The following is a 26,924-nucleotide window of genomic DNA, read 5'->3' as shown; positions in this document are numbered from 1 at the left end:
AAATGCTTTTTGTCATGGATCTCAAGTTCCCGTGAATTGCATAGAGACTGGGAATCTGAAAAGATTCCTCTGGAAGGAATAGCAAAACTGAGTGTGAGGTGACTTCTAGGGAAAGAAAACCAAGAATTACTTTTAATCTACTTGCCCTCCATGTGCAAGCCAGGAGAAGAAATTGGAGCTCCTAGGTGAGTACTTGCCGAGAAATAACTTCCCCAGTAATGTTTACCTTTCTAATTCTTTATGTCTTTATATTACTTAGCCAATAGGATTACAAATCTTTTCTTCTCTTTTCTCTTGGACTTGAAACAGGAACAGAAACAGGGAGAAAAACCACACAAAAAGGCAGAAGCCCTAGCTTTTTGGCCTTTCAAAAGTAGCTTTGTGATCTTGTACAAATCTGTGTGAGTTGGAATTTGAACCCAGGGCCTCACACATAGTACTCTGTACCACTGACCTACGCCCCAGGTCTAGGAGAGTCTTAGCAACAGTTTTGTTTTCAGTTTTTCACTTAGAAAATGAAGCTCCCTTTCCTCTGTATAACACCATTTTTCTGTCTTAGAGGATGGCCACCATTTTTTTCTTTCCTGAGAAATGAATAGAGTGAATAAAAATAGACAGAAATCTTCCAAAGTTAGAGTCAGAAGTGACAGCTAGAGTGTAACTATTTGTTTTTCTTGCAATGCTATTTCTTTATCTTTTTAATCTGTATGGCATTGATGTGCAGAAGCCTGAGGCAGGTAGGGATACACTTGAGATCATCAAGTAATCTTCACATATCTGGAAGACAGCAGCTCAGAGCATGAAAGTAGAGTAGCTCTTACTTGGCAGACTACTTCTCAGGTTTGAAAAGTCTGGCTCACTTCCGGTGACCTAAATGATCCCTGAAAGTTGAAGTCCCTGTGTGCCCTTCTGAGGTTCCTAATGCATGTTTTTGGTGAGGGATGGAATTTCGTGTGCTATCTGAATGGAAACAGGCTTGGTCTTGCCAGCACTCTTTGATAGAAAATTCTTTTTTTTTCCTAAGAGGTGAAAGGAAAGATTGTTAAGCAGCAACATACTGGGTCAAGGCTTTGAAGTCAAACAAGCAGGTTTTAAATTCCAGTTCTACGAACTACTAGCTATTTGAACAAGCTGCTTAGTCTTAGATTCATTTTCTCTGTCTTTGAGTTAGGGTTGATTCTGATGCAGAATAGTTGTAAGAATGAAGTGTGCAAGGCACCTGGTGTGCAGGCATGTAGCCATTCCTCTGACATTATCTCATGGCTGTTACTAAGCATGGGTTTATTCAAATCCATTTGACCCACTACCCCATGTTATTCTGTTTCCAGGAATGTTTCTCCAGTGGGTGCTCTGTGCTGCTGTGTGGCTGGTTGCCCTGGTAGTTAACCTAGTACTACATTGCCCTAAGTTCTGGCCTTTTGCCATGGTTGGGGGCTGCATTTGGGCAACAGGTGATGTATGATATAACTTCTTATGTAATCATTTAATGATCAACATAAGTTTCATTCATAACAGGAAGAAATAGCACAGTGATTCTGACTTAGTCTTAGATAATAGAAATTAACTATTAGCTTCTTCCTTTCAGACATTCAGTACATGGTTTTGGTACATTTCTTGATTTGTTCCTTTTAATGACTTCACTCTAAGTTCCTGGTAGAAAACTATCATAGTAAAAATGTTTTATCATAAAATGTTTATTAAATAATAGTCTTCACTAATGTCATTTTGTAGGATTTATCTTAAAAGTCAGCTTGCAGATACACATAATCATTTCAAAAGCATTAATTAACAGAAAAACAAAATAAACAAAAATCCCCAGTTACTTTATCAATACCTGAAATTATATAACTACAACATATACCTTTGTTTGGCCAATCAGAAATGGTTCCCTTCTAGACAGAGATTCACCCTGAAGAATTTTTCTTTTTGACAAAGACAATTCCAAGTACAAGCATCTTTAGACATAGTTTGTTTAAAGCAAATACATTTAAAAATGTTTTTAAAAAGCTGACTGGTTGCTGACTTAATTAGAATCTTTGAGGAATAAAATGATTTAGTGAAGATCATGAGTTGAAGATCAAGTTGAGTTTTAAGTTCCCGCTAGAATTTACACAAGATTTTCCTGCCTCCACCTCTGGATTGTGGGCATTACAAGCCTGTACCACCAAACATGGTTCATCCTGCACAGATTAATAGCCACCACGGTGTGCATATTCACCCAACAGGTTCACTGGGAGTCTGGGGTAAGAGCCTAACTTGAGAACTGCTGCGGACATGGACACCAGAGGTCACAGCAAGTGACAGGATATGAGGCACAGAAGAAAGGGAGGAACTGATGGTATACAGACCTCACTTTAGATGAGGAAGAGGACTGTGGTATTGACACGCTGAGGAAACCAGGAAAAGAAGGCTTTTGGAAGGGAAAGTGGTGACTTCATCTTGAAACCTTCTGAGTTTAAAGTCCTAACGTCACCACTGTGGAGGACATTGCAGATTTCTTGTTAGCAGTTTGGAGCATAACATTAAAAGTTGGGCAAATCCAGGCTGGAGCTGCAGCATTGGAAGCAGGTGCCCCCAGTTGACAACTGAAATCATGAAATTAGGTCAAGTACACAAAGAAGAATAGCAAGAAGAAGAGTATGCTCAAGAGAATTTTTAGGAGGCACTTAAATCCAGAAAGTGTAATGAAAAGGAGCAGCCAGAAAAAGAGCTAGAGAATCAGGACACAAAGGCATCTTAGAAGTCCAAAGACGAAACTACCCTTCCAAAAGGAGACTGCAGGACTGAGGCCAGGCTGGTATCGTGGTACACACCTGTAGTCCCAGCTGCTGGGGAGACTGAAGCAGGAGGATCACTTGAACCAGGAGTTCAAAGCCAAACTGGGTAGCATAACAAGACCCTGCTTCAGTAATAATAACAACTTTTAAAACCGTCCTAGTTTTGGCCTCAAGAGCACATGACAATGATTGTGGAAATCTGGAAGACAAATGAGCTTGGAGAATGAATTCTGAGGTCATATTGGGACCAAAGACTCCTGGCCAGTTGTTGACCCCAGTTTGAGTCTAAAAGGATGGTTACCATAAATTTTGTCATTGACAGTTTCTGGAATAGAGACCTGTGTTAAGGATGAAGAACATCAGTACCGTTAGACAAAGAGCTAATTCAGCATCTTTCCTTAAAGGATTTTTACCTAGCACCGTTTCTTTTAGCAATCATAATCATAAATTTAGTGCTAAAAGTGCTTATTTTATTTAATAGATGAGAAATTATGCTTTACTAAATGTATCCAGATCCCATGAGTTTCAGTTCAAGTTAGAATGAACACTATTTTAATTTATAAATGCATTTTCTGTGTTAGAAATAACAATTTCTTCTGTATTGACAGGGAATATTGCTGTTGTTCCAATCATCAAAACCATTGGCCTAGGCCTTGGAATCCTTATCTGGGGATCACTCAACGCCTTGACAGGCTGGGCGAGCTCCAGGTAATGAAGGTCAAACCATTTCAGCATTTTCCTGCCCACACTCAGTGTAAGGCAGGTGTCAAGACTTGGCCTGCCGAAAGGAATAATGATGCTCACTTTCACAGAGATTACAGTTGGTAAAACATTGGCCATGCTTATTTGTCTTGAGTTCTTCATAAGTCATTTAAATGTTTCATCAAGATAAAGCAAAAATGTAATGGAGAGTAATCTGATTAAAGCATGATATATACATGTTTGAAATGCCAAGACAAACCCCATTGGACTATCAATATACACTTTGAAAAAACTGAAGGACAGGAAGGTAAGAATAGATCCTTTCTGGGAGTGGGTAATAGGGGAGTGGGAAAGGGAATAAGGAAAGGGTGAAGGAGGACAACTAGGTGGAAGTATTTTGCATTCATGTATGAAAATAGGACAATGAAATTGTTCTAGGAGGGCAAGGAAATGAGGGAGCATGATGGAGGAGTGAATCTAATTAAGATGTATTGTAACCATGTCTGTAAATATCACAGTGGATCCCTCTGTTCAACTAATGTATACTAATGAAAAAAAATGATCAAAATAAAACAAAAATATTGTGAAGAATTATACATCGGAAACAAAGTAGGGAGAGTGAAAGGGAGCTGATGTCTACTTTCTGTTCTATTGTGTGACAGTTTGCTTGACATGTCATATACATGGACGTGTACACAAGTGTACAAAGTAAACATTGCTGAGGTTGAATTGTTGAAGGTCACAGAGCCAATAAGGCAGGATTTGAACTCAGTCCTCTCACTTTAAAGCACATACTCGTCCTTAGAGCAGGGTTGGCAATCTGTGACCCAGGTTTCCTGCATTTCCATGAACTTTTATTGGTGCGCAGCTGTACCCGACCATTCAAGTATCATCCGACGCTTCTTTTACATTACAACATTAGAACCGAGTAGTTTTAAGAGAACATCAGACCCAAAAATCTAAAATACTTACTCTCAACCCTTTAAAGGAAAGTTTGGCAACCCCAGTTCCATGGTTGTACAATAGAGTAGCCACAAGCCACAGGTGTCTTTTACATTGAAACTTGAATTAATTGAAAGTTAACACAGTTAAATACACAGCACATTTCAAGTGCTCATCCTGTGGCATAGATGTAGAACTCTCTGTTCATCATCAAGAAAGATCTGCTGAGTCTGCCGCCCTGGGTCAGCATTACCTGAACACTCGAGTCAAGCTGAGGAAATGAGTAGATCGCGAATCCCACTCTCACATGACTTTCTGGGCTTCCTCCCCTTCCATTCAAAAGCATTGTAACTGCCTCAAAACAACAAAGCAAACTCACTTTGTAACTCCAGTACATACACACTGTCCTGTCCTTTCCCATTCATCCTCTGCTTTTTACAAATGCAGTACCTTCTCTCCCTGCCCCTACCTCTTGCCCCTGGAGTGTTTTCATTGGTTTTTTTCCTAATTGTCACAGTATGCAAACAAAAATTTAAAGGGTCAGTAAAGAATAGGAATTTCTAACTAAGAAATTATATTTCTATAGGAAGACTGAGTCTGTAGCTCGTTGGTAGAGCACTTGTCTAACATCTAAGAGACCCTGCTTAGCCATTTGAAATATAATTTTTCTCTGTTAGTCTTACTAGAAATGGGACACTCACAGTAAACATTCTTACATGTGCTAACCCATTTAATATTTGTAACAAGCCTGTTAGATAGGTATAATTATCCCTGCCTTTTGTTGTTGCTGAAGCAGGATCTTGCTGTGTACCCCAAGATGGCCTTCAACTCAAGATCCTCCTGTATGGCTTCCCATATGTTAGGATTACAGGCATGTGCTATGTGTGCAGCAAGTGTTTCCACCATTAAACATGGAAATGTGAGGCACAATAAAGAACAGTGACTTATCCAAAGTTATAGTTAGTAAGCGTGAGAAGTAGAGTTTGAACCCAGGAGTCTGGCCCCTGTCAATGCTCCTACACGTTAGGATAAAATATTCCAACAATGTCTGATTTGAGGTGACTTTCTGAAATTCCAGATTTGGCTGGTTTGGAATGGATGCAGAAGAAGTACCGAAACCGCTGCTGAATTACATTGGAGCTGGGCTGTCAGTCGTAAGGTATCATTCTGATGTAGCAGTTTCTAATGCCATATGCACTGTTTTGGCTCTTCTCCCAAACATTCAAAGTCTCTTTTAAAGATCCTGATGTGTTCACATTTTTTAAACCTACATCTTAAATCTGTATGATTTTTCCTCAGATTCTCAATTTACTGTGACATCTATGATCTGTTTTAGTACTAGATAAGGGACTAGGAGCTCTGACTTCAGTTCTCATTTTTTATGATATTTAGAAAATCATAAAATGTATATCATAAATTAGATTCAGTATATATTATTATGCTTACTAAAACACCATACAAATAAATGCTATGCAGGTTTCTGGGTATCAATAGCCACTGATTCTCTTATTTATTAATGCAATAATTTTCCCTTATTCCATGCCCCCCCCCCACCATGGATGCCTGAAACTGCAGATAGCACATAATCCTGTAATTTAATGCCTTTTCCATCTATACTAAGCACTTACTGCACACTCTGGCTGTACTTTTGCAATGTGACATGCCACAACAAACTAGCATACATTTCCTTTTCTTATTCACAGTTTCACAGATAGATTTGTTCTTACTATAGATCTTAGCAACGTCACCACACAATTATACATTTTTTCCTTCAAAGTTAAAAATATTCAAGTTTTCACTTAAGGGAATTACTTCACAGCTCCTCTTTGACATACCTGATTTGCCAGCATCATTGCCTTGTGCTTTGGGGTCACTATTGAATAAAATGCTTAAAAGCGGCCCTATAATGCCACTCCCAAGTGACTGATGGACAGGTGGTGAATACTGCATAGATATGCTGGACAAAGGAAGCATTCCTGCCCCAGACCTCACAGGATGAGACAGCATGAGATTTCAGCGCACTACTCAGAGCAATGCAGGTGGGGACTATTGTACTCTTCTGTCACCATTTTCTATTTCCCTGCCTTTTAGCCCATTTTCCTTAGCGAGCTGTAAGCACTCTCTCACTTGTGAAAACACATATGCTTTTTAATGTATCTGTGTCTAGATGTATGCATTGTATGACTGAGAACAGAAATGATAAATCTCTAAGATGGTGATGCCTAGTCAAAATTAGGTCACCTTAAATTATGTCCCCTATCGTCTGTGAACTCCATTTATATTCCCTGTTGTACTTCACATAACGAATAGCACTGCCTAGAAAGATTTTAGTACATTTTCATTCTTCAGGAAAGAACAGATTATTTCCCTTCCTCCAGCAATGATGGTTTTTCCTTAGCCACATTCAGGAACAATCTCTTTGTCATTGAAATGCTGCCTTAAAGCATAGTCCCAGGGCAACTGGAGAAGAAATAACATAGCTTATTCTAAAATAGTAAATTCTTGACACTTTTTTGGCTAGAGACAATTTTATGTATTTTGTACAATTTATACAGAATTCTAGCTTTGAATAGCTCTCAAAAAACAATTTCTTTAGACTCAAAATTAAAATGTAGTGTGCCTTAATTTCAACTAAATGGCAGTTAAGTCCAGTTGACCCAATTCATTAAGCATTATTTTCTCTATATTTTACTTCCTTTAAAAGAGTATATTCTTTAAAATTACAAATCAGTTATTCATGTTGGACCACTTCTTCCCATGCGACCTCGGGTAAAACACTTAATTTCTTCAGTCTCTTCAATCCTTGGATTCTTCATCCCTAAGAGGGAATAATAATAGCACCAATCTCAAAGATAATTTGAGGATTAAATGAAATAAAATGTAGGGGGGTAGGCACATAGTTAATGATCCATATATCAGGTCTTCATTCTAGTCTTCATTATAGTGATTACTTTTATTAACTATAACTTATCTTAATGTTCCTCTAACAAATACTTGAGATAACTTAGAAAAAGAAAAGATTTATTTTGGCTCTTGGATTTGGAGATTTCAGTTCATGGCATGTTAGCCCATTTCTTTGTGGCCTGTGGCAGGAATACATGGTAGAACAAACCTGCTGGCCTCACAACAATGAAAGAGCAAGAGAGGAAGTGACCCGGTCCTAATAGCCTCTTCAAGGGCATACCCCCAAGACCTAACTTCTTCCCATTGGGTCCCACCTTTTAGAGGTGCCACCACCTCTTCACAGCATCATCGGTGGTCACCTGGCCCTTCATACATGGGCTTTGGGGGCCATTAATCATTTTCATTCAACTACTGTTTCCCCTTTGGGCACTTGTTCTCATCTTTATGTTAAACTAGTCAATGTACCTGAGAAATTTTTCACTTTGTTCAGAGGTGGTTCAGTGGCAGGGAAGTGCGACAATGTCTTCCCGTGGGGCTTCCAAATATGTTTCTCTGTTGGAATAAATTCCAGGAATCTGTCATTTCACAGCACTGTCCCATAAACTGGAACCCACACTCCAGCCAGCCAGCATGCTGGCACCATTGCCTCTGCCCCTGGCTAGGGCTGCTGCAAAACCACTGGACACCCCACCCTCCACCTTCGAGTCTTACACATGCACCTCCCACTAGCAGAGCTTGCTGCCAATAGAATTTGGGAAACAGACTTTTCAGTCTTCTTGGCATGAGTTCAGGATAAAATATGTAAAAGTGAGGTAGGTCTCACAGCAAGAAACAAAATCTAGGACACTGGTTTAAATGGAGATGCAGGAGGCAGAGTTCCAGGGTTAAAATAACAATAGAATGTGCTGCGGATTACTGTGGAATCTGAGCTTTGTGCTTGCTCTTTCTGGAGTACTGTGGTATTCCCCCAGCCTCAGTTCTTAGTTCACTTTGAGGGGAAACCCAAACCTTGGCTTGTGTCTACCTGTAGACCAGGCTAGATGGCCTCTTACGATCTCAGGTGGGATGCCACACAGAAGGGACCCTACACTTCTAGTGCTTCTGGCACTAGACTGTGAGGTCCTTTCACTCTGTCTTCAGCACTTCAAACCAGCATTACTTTTCTTAATGTCCCCTTCTCTGCAAATGGGCTCCTCTTCCTGAGTTCCCTCTCTCCGTACAAGGTATTAGCCATCCTTCTTCCAATTCAAAACCTCAGTCATCTTTCATTTTTTCACCTTAATGCCTTAACCCTCCATTTAACTCTGCAGAATTCTTTCTGAATGTTTCACAAGTTCTTTCTTCCTTCCCTTTTCCTTGATCTGTCACCACCCACTGATTCAAAGTTTTGAAGATCTCACTCCCAGTTTCCCTGATTTCATTCTTTCCTTTGTTAGAACAGCTTTCCCCATCACTGCCCTGTTGAAACCTTTGGAGGCCTCCCATTGGATTGAGAATAAACCCGCCTCTGAAACGTAGCTTGGCCCGCAGAGTATACACATAAAATCTCTAAGGATTCTTTCAGTACAGATTTCACCTTTCTGCCTGTTTTGTGCAATCATAAACCCAGGATTATTTATCACACCAGACCCCAGACACTTCTCTCAGACCCCAAAGCCCTTTCCTTTCTTTTTTATTGTATTTTAATTTTTTTGAAACAGGGGCTCACTATGTAGCCCAGGCTAGCCTCAAACTCACAATCTTCCTGCCTTTACCTCCCAAGTGCTGGCTGGGATTCCAGGCACCTGTCACCAAACCCAGCCATGGCCACTCTTACTACCAGTTGAGACTACCATCCCTTACCATCCCATGTGACTTGTTCCTAGTTAGAACAAATGTCCCCAGACTGCCATAGCGCATTGTACTTCTATTATTGAGCTTCTCAGAGTCTATACCTCAAAAAGCACTCTGACAAACTGGTGGTGTGGCTCAAGTGGTAGAGCACCTGCTTCACAAGTATTAAGCCCTGAGTTCAAATCCCTGTCCTACTACACACACACACACAAAAAAAGTACACTCTGTGTACCAGGCATCATGTTACACACAGTTATAATCCCAGGACCCAGGAGGCTGAGGCAGGAAGATTGTGAGTTCTAGGCCAGCCTGAACTACATAGTGAGGCCCTGTTTCAAAACAAACAAACAAACAGAAGAAAAAAAAAGAGTACACTGAGAATTGCATTCACATCACCACTTAATTTTCATCACAGCTCTCTGACAAGGGAATATCCCTATTTTGTAGATGAAAAATGTCAAGGCTCAGAAAGATTAAGAAGTTCATTGGAGTGTCATAGAGTTGTTCAGGAAAAAAAAAATCAAGGAATTGTCTGTAGTCTTCAAGTATTTCTAACATGCTATTCTGTATTATTTATTAGGAAAACACACAGGTCTATACAAGGTAGAGGATTTTCATTATATAATTTTGAGAGGAAAATACAATTTCAATGCCTAATATTAGCCCTGCCAATTAAAAACACACAAACATATACACCTACATACATATATATTTAACTCATTTACATATATGCATACAATTATTGTTTTAGTTATTTGGGGTTTTTTTTTGGAGACTGGATCCACTGGCCTTGAACTCACAACCTGCCTGCCTGTAAACCTCCTGAGTGCTGGGATTAAAGGTGTGCACCACCATGCTTGGCTCAATAATTAGGTTTTATGCATTCAATTTTACTGAGTGTTAAGTATTCTGAGAATTCTGAAGAAGACATAAGATGTGATTCCTCTCTTCAGTTGAATTAGAAAGTCTTTAGAAACAAAGCTTACATGGAATTGTGGTAAATGGTCTGGATTGTGCATCTACTTTTCTCGGTACTCTGAGGATTCAGGGAAGGGGACAGTTGAGTGAGGACTGGCCTGTGGTGGGTGTACTTTTCTCAAACTCAGCATTCCTGTTCTTCTTCACTTACTACAAGAGTATGTAGTATATCCTCCTAGAAAATTTTACAAAGCAAGAGCAGGTGGTGTGAAGGATCGGGTGGGGGCAGGGGAGGAGTAGCTTGGAGCAGGGAGTGGCCAGAGACGAATTGCATATGGGGACTTATGCTGACATGGGCCAGATGGCACACAATGCGGACAGGAATGAAAACTAAAATGGAAGGTGAAATTTCACAGGAGAGGGAATGAGCGACCATTCAAGTTTTAAAACTAAGAGACTGAACCGAGGAAGCTAACTAGCCTATAGTGCTCACTGCCCACACTTAGTGCTTACATATTTCAGCCTCAAATGTGCTTTGAAAACTTCATTTTAGCTCTTGAACCATGCACACATGTTAAAAAGTATTTTAAAAGGAATATCCAAGGCATAATAAAGTTATTTTCTTAATTCAATATTTTTGCACATTCTACCGTATTTACATGGTTCAACAGCTGATAGTAAGTGAAGCATTTGCTGTAAAGATACTGGACCTGGGAACATAGTAGATTATGAAAGAGATGTTGAAGGAGAAAAGTCATGGGACTTTGATGATTGTTTTTAATCTCTTAAAATACACCCTGGAGATCTTTCAATATTAGAGTATAGAGACCATCCTCAACCCTTTTTTGTAGCTGCATAGTATTCCATTGTATGAGCATCTATGTCATTTCACCTGAGTGTGTACCTGTGTTGGAGGGCCTTGAGCAGGATTGTAAGGGCAGAAGTAGAGTCACCTGTGGATTTGGAAGATAACCTCCAATTCTCCTCTTTGGAGGTGTGCACTTCTGCACTTACATCAGTGTTATATAAGACCACCTGTTCCCTACAATTTGTCCAGCTAAGCATTGTTAAACTTTTGGGTTTTATTGGTACAATGCATGAAAAATATTATTTCAATGTAGTTCTTACTTTTATTGTGTGTACAGTGTGATACCAAAGATAACACAGAATGAAAAGAAAAAGTACAAAAGACTAGCAGGAAAAAGATCAAATTTGAGGGAAAAGATCACAAGTTTAGCCTTTAATATGTTGTTACCAAGAGAAATCAAAGAGAGTGGCAGTTGGGAAGAAGTGGCAGGACCACAGAAGAGGCAACTTGGAAGTAAGCATATCATTGGGACATCTGATGATTTACACTGAGCTTTCTCTTAAAAATCAGGAGCTTGATATGAGAAAGTATTATGATGAACCTTAATATGTTTTCTTTGCAGTGCTTTCATATTTCTGTTCATCAAAAGTGAAATACCAGGTAACGCGTGTTCCACAGACACCACCCCATTAATGACAGCACATGTGAGTACTGTGTGAGAGATGACTTGATGTGAATCATAAAATTCGGGTAAAAGGAAAACACAGAAATTCGAAGCAGCCTTGTCACTTATGGCTACAGAAGCTGTGCCAGCATATTTGCATGGGCAGGTTTGAGCCTCCTCAGCAAAGCCCAGCAGGCTCAGAGACAAGGCGTTTACGCTGTGGGGAGAAGGTCCCTTCCAGGAGATGCATGAGCTCAACCCCAACTCTAGGATGGTGTAGGGATTTATACAAGGGAGCCCTGCATTCCACATAGGAGGTGGAAGCAGCCATGGAGAGGAGAAAGGAGGCTGGAGGTGGGAAGGAGACTGGGGAAGGATCAGATCAACCAGGGGCTGGCTCAGAGAGCCTCAGCAGACTCAGAATTGGACTTGTCTTTCCTCCTGTTTCTCTAAGCGTTTCCACCATTATCCTGTTCTTCTTAAAATAAAGACAGAAAATAGGTAAGAAGAGCTCAAGGAATCTAAATTAGTCTGGAGTAGCAACTCCAGGGACAACCTTTAAGCACCTGACCCACACAGGTGTCCGTCAGGGCAAACGTGTGACTGTGACCCTGACACTAGTGCTTCCCGTGTCAGGTCTCCTCCACCTCCCTGCACCAAGCCACCTCCACTCCACATCCAAATTAATCTTCTTTCTTTCTTCCCCATCAAAACTTTGGTCGAAAAATTTTAAAAAAATTGGTTGATTAAGATGACAGGGACTAATTAAGTTGACTCTGGAGTAGAATAAGGATTTGCTTAAGCTTAAGAGAGAAGAGGTTTATTAATCTGTGGGCATCTCTGGGTGGGCTGGGTGGTTGCTGGTGTTGCTTGTGGCTAGATGTCTCCTAACCAACAAAGAAAGGAACAAAGTCATCCAATAAAACAAATACAAATGGTAGGCTATTACTTTAGATTTTTTCCAGGCAAGGTAAAAAGATGAGAGCAAGCTAAACCTAAAGGGACATAAACCACGTAGCTGGTTAATGTGCAGCCACACGTCATGGGCTCCTGATAGTGAAGGAAGGCGTCATTGACAGAGGGACACCTGAGTTAGCACAGGACAGAGAGTCCAAGTCTAGTTTCTTGTCTCCTACAAAAGCAGCAGGAGTACAACACTTAGGACACTTCAGCCAAGAAGCATGAAACATAGCATTTAATAACAAAAATTCTATAAATTTGTCCATGAATATTCCTGACTTAGATACTAGCCTATTCTTAAAACATCCTGGAACTGGTTTCTTAACTAATTCAGTAAAAAAAAAAAAATAATAATCAGCTTATTTCAGTTTTAAAAATCAATATGAAAACTGCTTTCTGATTTCAGGCATTTCACAGTAGAAAAGTCTGAGGTTTTCTTGCCTCCAATTTCTTTACAGTTTATTAAAATATTCTAAAGAACAGCATGAGTTAATAACTTTTGTGAGTTTTGACAGGTATATCAAAATAGCCACATGTTAAACTGTGAAAATTTTAAGTGAAGAATTTGCCAACTGCTAGAGCACTCTGAAGGAAAGAGGGCAGAATCACAAAAGCACCAGAGGGCAGGGGTGACACAGGAGTGTTTTAAGGCCTGTTCAGTAGAGTAAACAGTGAAAATGTTTGTGTCACAGCATGACTATCAGCTGACAGTCCTTTGTGTTTTGGTTTGTGCCAACGTTGTAGGAGATCAACACAGCACCAGACCCCTGTGCCGGCTGCTCCTGGGTGGACAGGCTTTCCCCGGCCCACCACCGCATAGTGTAAGGGGAGGGGACTTCTTTCTCCTTGCTCTGTTTAACATTTGGTAATGCAGGATGGCCAGAGTAAAGTGATAACTCACCTGAGGGGAGGAAAATGAAAACACAGCTTTGGTTTCTATCTCAGTGGGGCAAGGTGCTTTGTGTCCCCTACTGAATTTTAGGGACATAGGTCAATCTTTAAGTTTAGCTACTCCATGGAGTGTCTGATCAACAAGCAATTGACAAAAGCAGCCTCACTCTGCAGGACTTTGCACCAGAAGTAAAGAGGCCCTATAAACACTGACATGTCCTAAACCATCAGAGTGCATAAGGCCTGTCACTGCTCTTCTGCCCTCAGCCTGGAATGCTCACCCTACTCTTATGGGTAGAGGGCTTTATCACCCCAGAGGAGTGGCCCTGTCAGTCCTGCCCCCACTGTGTCCATCATGAGGACGCTGACAGCCAGACTCAACACCCGCCTGTTTATTTATTTTAGGGTGCTGGATTTTATAGGTTTTTTTTTTTTTTTGGTCTGGACTGCCAAAGATACATGAAAATATGTAATAGTGTACAGCTTGTGTTTTATAACTCCCACCTATTTTCAACTCTGTGCGTAGTGACACCTTCTTTGGATGCAAGAATATAAAGTTATTGGGGGAGGTGGTTGTTTTTTATTTGTGGGGAGCAGGCCAGGGCTCCCTGCCCTATCACTAAGCTACCCTCCCAGCCTAAAGATTTTCTTTTGATGGTATATACACTATCTTCACAGTGGAAAGAAGTGGCTCAATAAGTAGTGAAATAAATTAAATAAATGAAAATATACAAATAAGCAAGCTCTGGAAAAAAAATAAGTATGCTGCTATTTTTGCCCTCAGGATGAAACTAATTTTTCAAGCCAAAGATTTTCTCAAATATTTTCAAACTTTTTTTTCTATAAAGTATATCCATTAAGGAAATACTTGCTAAGAAAAACACTTTCTGTTGTCTTATAATTAGCCAGGCCTGGTTTGGGTCTTGTGTTTGGGACACAATCCTCACACAACTCAAGGATCTGAGATAGAGTTGCATGGGCAACTCGGCAGGAGCCACTCTTGGTCTCATTCTGAAGCAGGCTCTAGTTAGGATCCATCTGTGTGTTTCTTAGAAATGCTGCTTTGGGCTGAAATTTATACTGATCTGCTTTTGTTTCTGAAGGGGCTGCAGCCTTGCTGTGATATCTGGAATTCTCTATGGGTCTACATTTGTGCCGATCATTTACATCAAGGACCATGGGAGAAGAAATGACAGCATGTATGCAGGAGCCAGCCAATATGGTGAGAGATAAAAGCCTTTTACTTTGTAAGCAAAGTCATTAATACCCACTCTTCTCTGAATCCACATACAATTGTGATAGAGAAAATATCGGTATATACTTTTGATCTTACTTTTTCATTTGTACCTGGCGAATTAGAAAGACACTAAAGACGAAAAGTAATAAAGAACTGTTTTGAGTATTTTCTTGTGATCTTTGACATACAAAAGCATCATCTGTAGTCAGGATTCATTTCAACTGCTGAGATCTTACCACAAGGTTTTTGGCTTTCCAGTAAGATTATTTGCCAGTTGGATGATCTCTGGGAAAATATGTATTCTTCTACTTTTTAAAGAAAAGCTAAAGTGTAGAATGTGATTCTTTCAAATCAAGTAAAGGTCAAAAAGCATAGCCTGTTTAGTCAGAGGATACTGTTTTTCAAGTGCAGAGTGGTGCATTGAAAGAGTCAACACAATGCTTCCTGATAGCATCTCAGTGTCCAGCAGTAAAATTGATCTCTCAGAGGAAACTCAACAACTATACGCAACTGCCTCAGACAGGTTCCTTAGGAGACGAGAGACAGTCTGCTTTGGGGGTGCTATAATTATGTTGAAACATGGCTTACACCCCTGAAGTGATAAGGGAATAAGATCATGGAAAAAAAGAAAGTTCTACATCATATGGTAAGAAAATTAACATGATCTGTGCTCAGATGAAGTAGACGTTTGAGAGCACATGCTTAGCAAGCATGAAGCCCAAGTTCAAACCCCAGTACCACTTAAAAAAAACAATAAAAAGCAAAGACCATGAGGGGAAGTCTCATAAAGAAGTTGACAAAGAAGGAGGATTGTGAGTTTGAGGCCAACCTAGGGTGCATAGCAGAACTACATAGTGATAACTCACCTCAGAAAAAGAAAGTGGGGGGGGAGGGAGGGAGGGAGGGAAAAGAAGTTGAGAGTTGAACTTGAGTGCAACAGAGTGGATAAACTTGAGAAGATGTCCTTGTTCCCTTTCACCTTTGCATAGTTCATGCTTAGCCCTCAAACCTTTGCCTTCTTTCTTTGTTGAGATTTTATACAAATCCTTTTTTGTATTTTTATTCTTTTCATTTTTAAAGGATAAAAACTAATAAAAGTGGGATAACATAGGATAAACAGAGAAGGAAAATCAAGAGGGAGGAAATACAAGGAGTCAGACATGCTAGAAATGAGCTATAAATCTGACTTTCAGATTTCCTGTAGTTACAAGGAAAATAAACCTGTTTCAGGATTCAGTGGGCACAAGGTAAAAACAACTAATTTTTTCAGGGTAAAGCTGTTCTTGGTACAGGGACATAATAAACAATACTGACAACAATCTCTGTCCATGAACAGGACAGGGAGCTCTTAGAGACTGTTCTTACAGCAACTCTGGATGTATCTGAATGTATTCTGATGGCCACACACTTTATTCCAGTTTTCTCAAAAATAATTCTAGGAGGGCATTATTTTTTATTTTAATTATTTAACAAACACATATGTATTTTGAGCTCTGTTGTGAGAACTTTACTTATCCTAACTAGGTTAACCCTCATAGCAACTGACACCATTAGATCCTTGTTTTCCAATTGAAAAAGTTAAGTCAGAAAGATTTTAGGTAATTTCCTAATTCCCCAAGTTAGCAAGTAGTGAGGTAAGGATTTGCATTGGGTGGTACATACTTTGTGTGTGCGTGTGTATGTGTGCAGTATTGAGGCTTGAAATTCAGGGCTTTACACTTGCTAGGCAAGTTCTCTACCACTTGAGCCATGCTCCCAGCCCTTTTCTTGCATTTTTAGTTATTTTTCAGATAGGGTCTTGCATTTTTGCCCAGTGCATGATCCTCCTACCTATGCTTCCTGTGTAGTTGGGATTACAAATATACCCCACGCCCAGTTTATGTGTTGAAATGGAGTCTCACTAACTTTTTATCCATGGTGACCCAATGTCCACCTCCTGAATAGCTGGGATTGCAGGCACAAGCCACAACATTCAGCCCTTCTCTGTGCTTTTCATACTGTGTTATGCTGTCTGTGGTGGTCTGTATGTAGATGTATTGCTCCTCTATGATCAGAAGTACGATTTTGGATTAGAAAAACAGGCAATCTCTCTGTAGTTAAATTTTTGTTCCTAAACCCAGCCACGCATCTTGGTCAAAATTTTAGGTGACAGAAACATTGAGTGCAAGGTGGCTTTCCCAGCCAGGACCCTGCTGTGAGCCATCTGTGAGGCAGAGTGGCACCTGCTCAGCCTGACAGTGGCAGCAGGGCTTCTGAAATGACCGTGTCTGTGCGTGACTATTCCTCTGCCTCTTGGAGCTAGACTGGTAAACATTTGGACAGAACCCTCTCTGGAATAACTTCCTGGCTGACCTGAATAGCTGTCATCTGCAACTGTGACTCTGGTCTCCAGGCATGAACACACCAGGCTTGTTATCCACATCTCCAGTTCAGGTTACCATGCTCACTAGTACAATTAGGTCTGGATGCCTATTCTTAAAAGGGAGATGTGAACAGCACAGTCATATAATGTTCTTAGCTTGCCAAGATGCTCCTAAAACTAGCCTTTTACATTCAATTACAGTAACTCATTTACTACTTAACATGTCTAGATTTTAAATCTGCTGATTAAAATTCTGTAAAACAGCATGTAGAAAACTAGGATGATTAACTTTTAAAGTTGATTTTTAAGAGTTTGTTTTCTTTTCAGAACTCTAGGTATACTTGGGATGTTTAAAATGATGTTTGAGAATTTCATAATCTGTATTTTTCAGATTTAGACTATGTTTTCGCACACTTCAGCGGCATCTTTCTTATGAGTACAGTCTACTTTCTGGCCTACTGTATAGTCATGAAAAATAGTCCTAGACTATATCCTAAGGCAGTCCTGCCAGGTAAGAATATTAACATAGAATATGTAAAAATATCAACCTCAACTCACTTAGCTTGAATAATTGTCTTCTGAAAACCAAGTGTGTGTGTGTTGTATGTGTGTCTGTGTGTGTATGTCTTGGTGTGTGTCTGTGTGTGTGTGTGTGTGTGTGTGTGTGTGTTCATTCACTTAAATTCTTTGGTCCAATTTAGCACCAGATATGAAATACTGAGAAATGATGGACTAGATCTGAACTGCTGGTCATTACTACAAAACCTAAAACTTACTGAACAATATTATGTTTTTATCTTGTGCCAGGACATCTTTTGTTTTGGTCATCACTCTGCTATTTCTTTTTCACCATCTAAGGATTCCTATTAAAAGTCAGGGTCCCATGACTCTAAAACAAGTATCAACAAAGAGGAACCTGCAATCACTTGAGAAAACAGCTTATCAAAAACAGAGGAGAGATTGTTGTTAGAGTTCAAGGAAAGTGCATGCTAAATACACAGGGTTTTGGTCTTGACTCATTAAGCACTGGTTGTTAAAGTAACAATAATAGTTTCTCCTTAGATGATTACTTTACTTCAATTTGGAATATAAGACCACAAGTAACATTTTTTTTTAAAAAACAAGGCATCAGTTAGAGATTCATTCTGAAAGCATGCTTGATTTATGCTGAAGTATCTCTTCTGGAAAATGGCAGAATATTCATTCACTGAATATCCAGCTGGAGTTGTGTGAAGTGTATGCTAGGATTTTCCCCTTAGTGCTAGCACCATTCTCACATTTCTTTTGATGTTTATGGCTTAGTATAAATGCTGTCTGCAAAAAATGTTCGGATCTGATCTCTACCTCAATGACAACTTTGGATACTTTATTTAATGCCAATAAAGGGAAAGGATTGATCATTATACACATAGCAGCCAGGAACAGAGAGATTGTTTGGTTTCTAAAGTGACCATAAACATAGCTTTAAAATTCTTATTGGCCAACAGTATTGGCAGGAACACATTTAACGTGCACTGTGATACTCTGTCAGTCATGTCGGGAGGGTGACTTTTGCAGGAGCAGAGCCTGACTTGCAGTGTGAACTGTCTGTATGTGTTCCAGGGTTCCTGTCAGGAGTGCTTTGGGCAATAGCCACTTGCTGTTGGTTCATAGCTAATCACTCACTCAGTGCCGTGGTCAGTTTTCCAATCATCACTGCTGTAAGTAACCAAATTGTTTCTCCAAGTTTTTGCTTTGCAAATTTAAATCTCATTTTTCTGAAGTGTTCCTAGTGAACCACTAAAGATTTTTATGACATTTGACATTTATAGGAGCAAAAATAAAAGATACTGCTCAATTGACTGCCACTCACCAATCTTCATGTCCTTGACTGTTAGGGAACATTTATTTATCTTATTTATTTATTTATTTTGCAGTACTGGGGTTTAAACTAAGGGCCTACACCTTGAGCCACTCCACCAGCCCTTTTAGTGATGGGTTTTTTCGGGATACAGTCTCTCGATCAATTTGCCCAGGCTGGCTTTGAACTGTGATCCTCTTGATCTCTGCTTCCTGAGTAGCTAGGATTATATACGATTATAAAACGTCATTTTAACAGATGTGCTGATACTTAATCTTTAATTTCCTTGTGGGTTTTAATTAGATCATCTTACCTTATGTCAACCATATCAATCTTTGGTTTGCCTAACAGTTTATAAATATAACAAATGGTTTTATAGACAAATAGATGATAGACAGATGATGGATAGATAGATGATAGATAGACAGACAGACAGATAGATAGACCGTCTTAGATAAATAGATGATAGATAGATAAATGTACATAGATAGATAGACAGATAGATGATAGACAGACGGATGGATGGATAGATAACGGATAAGTAGATGATAGATAGATAGATGATAGACAGATAGATGATAGATAGACAGACATCATCACACTTGAAGCTTGTGACAGCCTTGAAACTCCTGTTCAGATTCTTTTGCACAGTGTCTTGCTGCTGTTAAGGAAAACTCAGAACAGTGTTGCTTCTGAATGATGCCATTTATCATGCCACACACAATGTAATTTGCTTCATCTGGTTTTTTAGGCATCATTTACTTAAAGCATAGTTAAGTAACAAAAAAAGATTTCATTTGACATAGGTAGCATAAGTATAGATAGAATTATCCCCATTACGAAGGTGAAAAAATGAGGCCACAGCAAAGAGTATCACCTCATCACCTAGTCACCCAATCAGCTAGTCACTTAGCTAGCAGAAACAGGAAGATTTCTGAGAACACAATTTCCAGGACACAGTGCAACTTCCTGCCATCAGCCTGGAATCTGATTTAGCGTTTTTGTTTTGTTTTGTTTTGTTTTCAGGCCCATCATGGTACTAAAACTGATATATTCACAGGAATTGCCTCAATACTGAGCTCTTTGTCTCCCCTAGAACTGGTACTGACCAGTTCTTCACTTGCATCCCCTGCTTCCTAAATTATCAGCACAAACAGAGTTTGCTTAAAGCATGTTAGAATCACACCTGAACAAAACTAGAAGAATGGTATTTTTAATATGCTATAGAGTAAAGCAGCATCAAGGTTTAATATAAGGTCTGCATTTCAAACAGAGTATTTTTGTTTGTTTTTAATACTTTTGAGACAGGGTCTCACTACGGATCCCAAGCCAGCCTTGAACTTGAGATCCTCTTACTTAGGCCTCCCAAGTACTAGGATTATAAGCATATACCACACCATCAGCTCAAATTATACATTCTTGACAGTTCTGTGTTCGTAAAATAACCTTCAAATGCTAATAAATTCTAATAAAAATTTTCTCATTTAAAGAGCTCACAGTTTTACCTTTTAAATTCCTGCTGGAAAAAAAGTCCAAATCTTTGCACAAGTGTCAAAATCTAACAAGTTTACAAGGAATTTATTTAGATCCAAAGTTCTCAAAAGGAGAAGAGAGGGGAAAAAACCAGGTGGCAAGAGCCAGGACCTGTTATCCATGCTCCCTGATTTCTTTGATAATTCTAAAAGCTGAATCAGCTCATCTAGAAGGCTCAGATTCTTAAGCTAGGATCAAGCCCACCTCTGTTTCAAAGGCTGATCTACACGTAATTTGTTTTTCTTCACAAAAGGAAAATATACAATCCCAATTGCCAAAACAGTTCTTCCTCCAGTAAGATATCTTCCTACTTAGCCTCCTTTGCCTCTTCTTGCATTACTCTCAGCACCACTATAACCACATCACTCCTCATAGCAATACATGGGCCTGTGTCTAAAATCTAGTATTTAGAAAACCATCAGACAGAAAGCGTGAAAGTGCAATGATAGGAGGGTGGCGGGGGGGAGGAAGGGGATGGGGGCAGGGAGGAAAGATGTCCCAAACAATGTATGCACATATGAATAAATGAATAAATAAACAAACAAAAAAGAAAGTGCAATGATTCCTTATTGCATTGCCTTCTACCATGTTCTCTGAAGGGAAATGAATTTTTGGAGTAAAAGGAATAAAGATTGCTGAGCAACTGACTTAACAGTATTATTATATTTCTTCTTCTGTTGTCTCTTCCGTCCCATCTTAAGTCAGCGTTGGGGTGCCTGAAAAACCCATATGCTTCTCGTTTGATTTGGATTTTGAGGCTCAGGACTTTATGTCATTGATCAAAAGCAGTTCCTTTGACCTATCTCTCTGGCCCCTTTGATGTTGGCTTTGCAGATGCTGATAAACAGTAAAATATTTTTATTGCTTCACTTCCATGCCAGGCATGGAAGGAAACTTTGTTGATGCAGCCATGTAGATAGTTAAGAGTAGTGGTGAGGGAACATTTTGGAGTTGTTTACTTGAAACTTGTCTAGAGGTCTAGAGTTCCTGCAGAGCTTGAAGGAGAATCACAAAAATGCTGATACCACACGCCTTTTCCACAAAGGCCACAGTTAACCCAAATTCCACTTCTTTTTTCCCTGTTGGTAAAAAAAATTAACACCAAACTTGAACAAGTTTTCAAATTGCAGAATTATTCCTTCTCTTCATCTTGTTTCTTCTCATTTCCTTTGTTCTATATTATTCCGTGCTGTCTTTGTCTCCAATAACTCCTGTTTTGTTTTGTTTTTTATCTTACACAAGTTTGTTTTTTTTGTTTATTCGTTTTGTTTTTGTTTTTTGTGGTGCTGGGGCTTGAACTCAGGGCCTTCACCTTGAGCCACTCCCCCAGCCCATTTTTGGGATGGGTATTTTCGAGACAGGGTCTCACGGAACTATTTGCCTGGGCTGGCTTCAAACCACGATCCTCCTGATCGCTGCCTCCTGAATAGCTAGGATTACAGGCGTGAGCCATCAGCACCTAGCAAAAAAACTTATACAAGTTTTTAATGTTTCCATATAGCTACTTTTAGCACCCATTTGTGTTTAATGTTAGACATACTTGATGGCTCCACAATAGTAACATTCAAAAAAAAAATTGGTCAGGCCCAATAATGTTTATCTTGTCTGTAGCTTACTGTGCTTACACAGAGTACATTTATATGAAAATGGCCAACTTAAAATTCTTCGTTTTTTTTTTAAGGGTCCAGGATTTATAGCTGCACTGTGGGGTGTCTTCGTTTTTAAGGAAATACAGGTATGTACAAGAAAACTATTGCTTTTAACCAAATATAATTAGTCTTTTTCTCTTAAGAGACAGGCAGTTTAGGCAGATTCTTAAACCTTGATGGAGAAAAATTTCTTTTGCCTCCGTGAGAACATTACTTTCTGCTGTGTAGATAATAAAGTAGAGCTTACAAAGCACTCACATAATTAGGTTGTAGAGTGCTTATAATCAAAGCCCCATTTTTAAGTAATTACATCAGTTTACAATTCACTTTCTAATTCATAAAGTACGTTTTGAAATCACCTGAGTATATTCATTCTCTGAACAAATATTCATTGCCTGCCTGTTCTGCACTGCTGCTAGTGTCTAGGTGATGGTTGAAAACTTAAATGCTAAGAAAAAGATGCTGGGCAATCCAGGGCCCTCGTGCGGGGCTCTGCGCATGCGTGCGCTTCGTGCGCCTGTGCGGCGCCTGTGCGTACTGCGCGTGCATGCGTGTGCGTACGTGCGTGTGCGTGTATATGCGCGCGCACCTGTGTTTAAATAGGATGCTGGGTACCTGGCGAGGCTTCCTGGTAGAAGGCGAGGCTGGCCCTGGTGGTGCTGAGGCTCACATAGAATCAGTCTCTTAGAGAGAGACGAATTAGCCTTCTGCAGCCCAGTTCTTTATTCATATGCAAATAGAGCGAAGGTGCTTTTGGTGTTTGGTTGTGTGTTGTGTCATTAGTCCTGATGAGCGCTGTTACCATGAAGAAGGGGCTGCGTTCCTCACCCTGCTCCCCGTTTCCGCTCTCTCTGTGTTTGTAACACACTTGACGATTTTTCAGTAACCTGGACAAGAGGCCTAAGGGTGTGTGAGGGAGGGGGCAGAGGAGCCCAGACGACAGTCGCTGCAGCGAGGTTCATGTGGCCAGCCAGGAGGGCTGCCATGTGCACTTACTGTCAGCCCGCCCTGTCCTCCCTGTCCCAGTAGAGCTACCCCTCACAGCAGACCTCGCCGAGGGCAATAAGGACAGGAAACACCCCCCACCACCACACACACACACCTTGTATTTGTAAGGGACTGGAGGAGCCCGCGTTTGGGTACATGTTCTATTGGTTCCTTGGCCCAGCTCAGGCCTGAGGATCGACCCCTGACAGAGCCCAGGGTACTGCTTTTACAATCCTCTCCACCTAACAAACCAGTCAGTTCTTCTCCAGGGACACACGTCCCGTTTCCATAGCCTTCCCCAAAGTTTGCACAGATCTGGGTAGTTTGAGGCTGTTAACCTGGCAGAGCCCCGTGGCCAGGGTTAGCTCGAGAGGAAAGCTACTAGCCCTTTCCCCACAAGTGTGGAGCAAGCAGGATGCACACTGCTCTGGAGCTACCTCTTCCACCCCCAGGTATCCTCCCAGAATCCTTGTGCGTCCACTACATGACTTGTATTAAATCATACTTATTTGTCCTTCAAAAAAAAAGCTAATAGCATTCTATGATTTGATTATTAGAAAGAAGATCTGAGACCATGTATCTAACATGAGGACATGGGTCCTGTTTTACTTGGGGATGTTCAAAACTCACCTGAAGGTATTGGAGTCTATCTCTATAGAGGGATAGACACCAACTTCCAGTCATCCAGAGGGGAGCAGCCAGGACCATGAGGGAGTCTGAAACCATTCCAAGTGAAACATTGCCAAAGGAGCCAAAATATTGACCAGGAGAAGACATACCTCTGGAGATATAAGATAGTTATTTTTCAATGTTTGAGGGTTTAATCTTGTGAGAGATATTAAAATCAATCCACCTGTACCTCTACAGATAGATCTTATAGGAAATGAAATATTTCTGTGTAGGAAGATACTTTTTTGTTGATCCGATGATGAACCAGGCTACACTGGGATGTGGTGTTCAGTGTTTTTCACCCTTAACACTGCCGCCCCATGCACAGCTGGTAAAGGAAATCTTAGTCATTCCTCACATATCCCCCTGTGTTCCTTCCTTCTCCCTTCAGATCCTTCTCTACATCTCCATCTACGTTTGGACATCTTTCCCCTGGAGGGCCTCGGTGGCCTCCTTATCGGTCTTGGAGCCATTCTAAAATCTTGCAGAGAAGTGTAGGCTTTCCCAAATTCCAAGATGAACTTTTCAGCACATGCAGCTTCCCATTCCTTTAATGCTTTCCCATTGCTTGAAAAAATAGAACTCCAAAGCATACAAGGCCCTAAGGCCCTCTCTCTTCATCTTCTGCCACTTACCTCTCCTCTCTCCCTTCACATGGCCCTTCAAAGTACGAAATACCGTGCTTTCTCTTAGAAGAAGGCTTTACACATAAAATTCCTTCCACCTAGAACCTGTTTACCACCCCGTTTCCCCAGGCAGTGCATAGGTACCTGCAGCTACCAGCTCAGCTCCCCTCCCCCAGCTTCATTGAAGTGCTGTAACACATTTGCACACAGTCACTCTGGTTTGCTTGTTAACATACCTCTCATGCAGCATTCTGTTCTGCGATTTCGTGATTCTTTGTTGTCTCTCCTATTACGTGGTCACCTGTATAAGGGCACACATCATGGGTGCTGGATGGGTGGAGCAGACTTGTGCAGGATTTAAGAGAATCCGATCATTACCAGGAGGGGGCAGCAAAAGCACACAAGTGACTCCAGCAAATGGTTAGAAAGGTCCCGGGCAATCTTGAAAGTATCTGCTGCTTTCTGTGCATCTGGGTCCGTTGTGTTACTAGTTACCCTTGTCATTATCCAGGGTCTGCGGAACTACTTACTAATGATGCTGGCGTTCTGCATCATCCTGGCTGGAGCTCTGTGCACCGCTTTTTCTGAACTCTGACAGGCAGCAGTGCTTAGGAGAACTCCTCTGGGGACAAGAAGCATCTTGCAGAAGACAGATCTCATTTTCACACAACAGATCTCCACCACGGTTGGAGTGGGTAAATGACTGTTTTCCCCACAAATGTGAGAATGAAGGGAACCTGGGTTTCAGTCAAGTACACAAATGAAAAATTCTCCTGATGGACTGTTGATGAAGGCAGGACTTGAAGGAAATGTCTGCATTCTTGTGGCATTACATCTGAAGGGATGACTTTTACCATTGTCCACTTGGTGTCGCATAAGTTAGAAACAGTATGGAGTTCATACACAAGAAGTTACTTCCAAATTTATGAACGAAAAGGAGCAAAAAGAAATACCCTGTGGAGGGAGGAAGGGAGACAAAGACTAACCTTATGGAATTAAAATTCAAAGAATCTGGATCCTTTGCTAGAGGACATAAGTGGCATGGCTGGTAACACTTAGGTGAAAAAGGTCATCTCATTATTTTTAGGAAAAACTTACCCTTACTTCAAATTTATATTGCTTGCCTCTAACACCACTCACCCGTTTAGCTCAAAATACTTTTGATCATCTCCAGATGATCATTCTCAGATTCATTCTCAGAGAACAAGTTTTCCACCATAAGAATATGTGCATAATACATACATGCTCAAATGCACACACATAAGCACATGCCTGTAGACATGTGCATTGTTCCAAGTTTAGGGGAAATTCCAAAGTCATGAAAGCAAGATTCTAGCTCACCAGGGACAACCAATGGGACCGACACTCATTTGATCATGCAATTTTTCCCTCCTGAAATACACATCTAAAATCACAAGATGTTGGGGTTTTCTTTGTTGTTGTTTTTATTGTTTAAAACAAGGTCTCACTATATAGCCCAGGCAGGCTTCAAACTTGAGATCCTCTTGCCTCAGCCTCCTGAGTGCTGGGATTACAGGAGTGTACCACCAGGACTAGCCTTCAGTCCTGTTTGAACTGGTGGTTTCCAGTTAGACAAAGGAAAATGACAGACATGGGGTTCTTTAAGAACAGAGAAGTAGAACTGCTAGTTCAATGTTCATTGCCATGACTTCTAAACTCTTAACACACTAGGATCCCTGCTTAAATGTGCATTTCACGCATTCCACTTGACATTACATTGTTTGCTGTGGTCCAGAAAAAGAATTCTACTTGGGTGCACAGACTCTAAGGCCAGCTTAGAGCTGTCCCCTCAGCTTCCTCTTTATTGTGTGACTGTGAACAAGGTCCCAAGCCTTCCAGTTCACACTCTTCTTTAAGTGGGGTTAATGCTAGTAACTACCTCTCGGGGCTAGTGTGTGGCTCAAATTAGTTAAAATCTGTGAATATGTTAGTGTCTTGTACATGGCAAACACTATAAAATATTAGCTATTATTGTATGTTACTTGGGAGAAAGAATGTCTATAGATTGGAAAGTACCTTGTAAGAGCCACTCTCTCCCCCACCCCATCCAATTACATTTGGTTCCTTCATACGAAAAGTAACACTGAGTCCCTGTTTCAGCATTAAAGTGCTAATAGAAATATTTGATTTTAACTTCTTACAGCCATTTTAAATTTAGCTTGAAAAATTATTGGATTGTAATGACAACTTTTGAATAAATTGACATGGTGCAGGAACTGCTTTTTTCTTTAAATATATTTTAGAATTGTATATTGGATAGTCTTGAATGACTCTTTCATTAAGATTGCCAAATTACATGCAAAATTTTAAATGTGAAATAAAGCAATTGCAGAATAAAAATGAAGAAAAAGTATTCCCATTGTATAGTTTCTGCTACCAGACAATGCCTGTAGCTTACTGGGCGGGGTGGGGGTGAGGGGGGGAAGAAGAAGCTTTCCAAAATGATTCTGAAACAAGCAACTTACTGGTTAAGTTATTCTACAAGCAGTTGTGAACCTCTACCTTGTTTGCTTACCTTACAAAGTTAGTGCCTAACTCCCTTGTCTAGTATGGCCAGGGTCTCATGTTTCAATTTTTCTAGGTGACCTTTGCCTCACCTTA

General features: G+C 40.3%; 1 protein-coding gene and 1 long non-coding RNA gene across 7 annotated transcripts in view; one reads left to right on the top strand and one right to left on the bottom strand.

The window, feature by feature from the left end:
* Positions 1–24,648, bottom strand: part of LOC141410927 (uncharacterized) — a 33,185-nt gene extending 8,537 nt beyond the window's left edge. Inside the window, exons 1-2 of the long non-coding RNA XR_012435734.1 lie at positions 24,539–24,648; positions 23,638–23,788 (exon numbers count right to left, since the gene is read on the bottom strand). This is a non-coding gene — a long non-coding RNA (uncharacterized lncRNA). The remainder of the gene's footprint in view (positions 1–23,637; positions 23,789–24,538) is intronic.
* Positions 1–26,685, top strand: part of Tmem144 (transmembrane protein 144) — a 38,790-nt gene extending 12,105 nt beyond the window's left edge. For 4 of the 6 annotated variants that reach the window (XM_074041747.1, XM_074041750.1, XM_074041751.1 and 1 more), the window contains exons 3-12: positions 1,329–1,451; positions 3,386–3,485; positions 5,500–5,580; positions 11,507–11,588; positions 13,253–13,329; positions 14,503–14,621; positions 17,390–17,509; positions 18,601–18,698; positions 22,053–22,106; positions 24,814–26,685. In XM_074041747.1, coding sequence (XP_073897848.1) covers positions 1,329–1,451; positions 3,386–3,485; positions 5,500–5,580; positions 11,507–11,588; positions 13,253–13,329; positions 14,503–14,621; positions 17,390–17,509; positions 18,601–18,698; positions 22,053–22,106; positions 24,814–24,897 — 938 coding nt within the window. In that variant the 3' untranslated portion in view covers positions 24,898–26,685. Of the gene's footprint in view, positions 1–1,328; positions 1,452–3,385; positions 3,486–5,499; positions 5,581–5,766; positions 6,461–11,506; positions 11,589–13,252; positions 13,330–14,502; positions 14,622–17,389; positions 17,510–18,600; positions 18,699–22,052; positions 22,107–24,813 lie in introns of those variants that run through there. The other 2 variants (XM_074041752.1, XM_074041753.1) reach the window with 2 other exon arrangements.
* Positions 26,686–26,924: the final 239 nt, after the last annotated feature.

This window comes from Castor canadensis, chromosome 9 (genome assembly GCF_047511655.1).
Source record: "Castor canadensis chromosome 9, mCasCan1.hap1v2, whole genome shotgun sequence".
In the NCBI taxonomy this organism is placed as follows: domain Eukaryota; kingdom Metazoa; phylum Chordata; class Mammalia; order Rodentia; family Castoridae; genus Castor; species Castor canadensis.
Note: the sequence above shows the minus strand (reverse complement) of the source record. Positions and strands in the feature narration are given on the sequence as shown.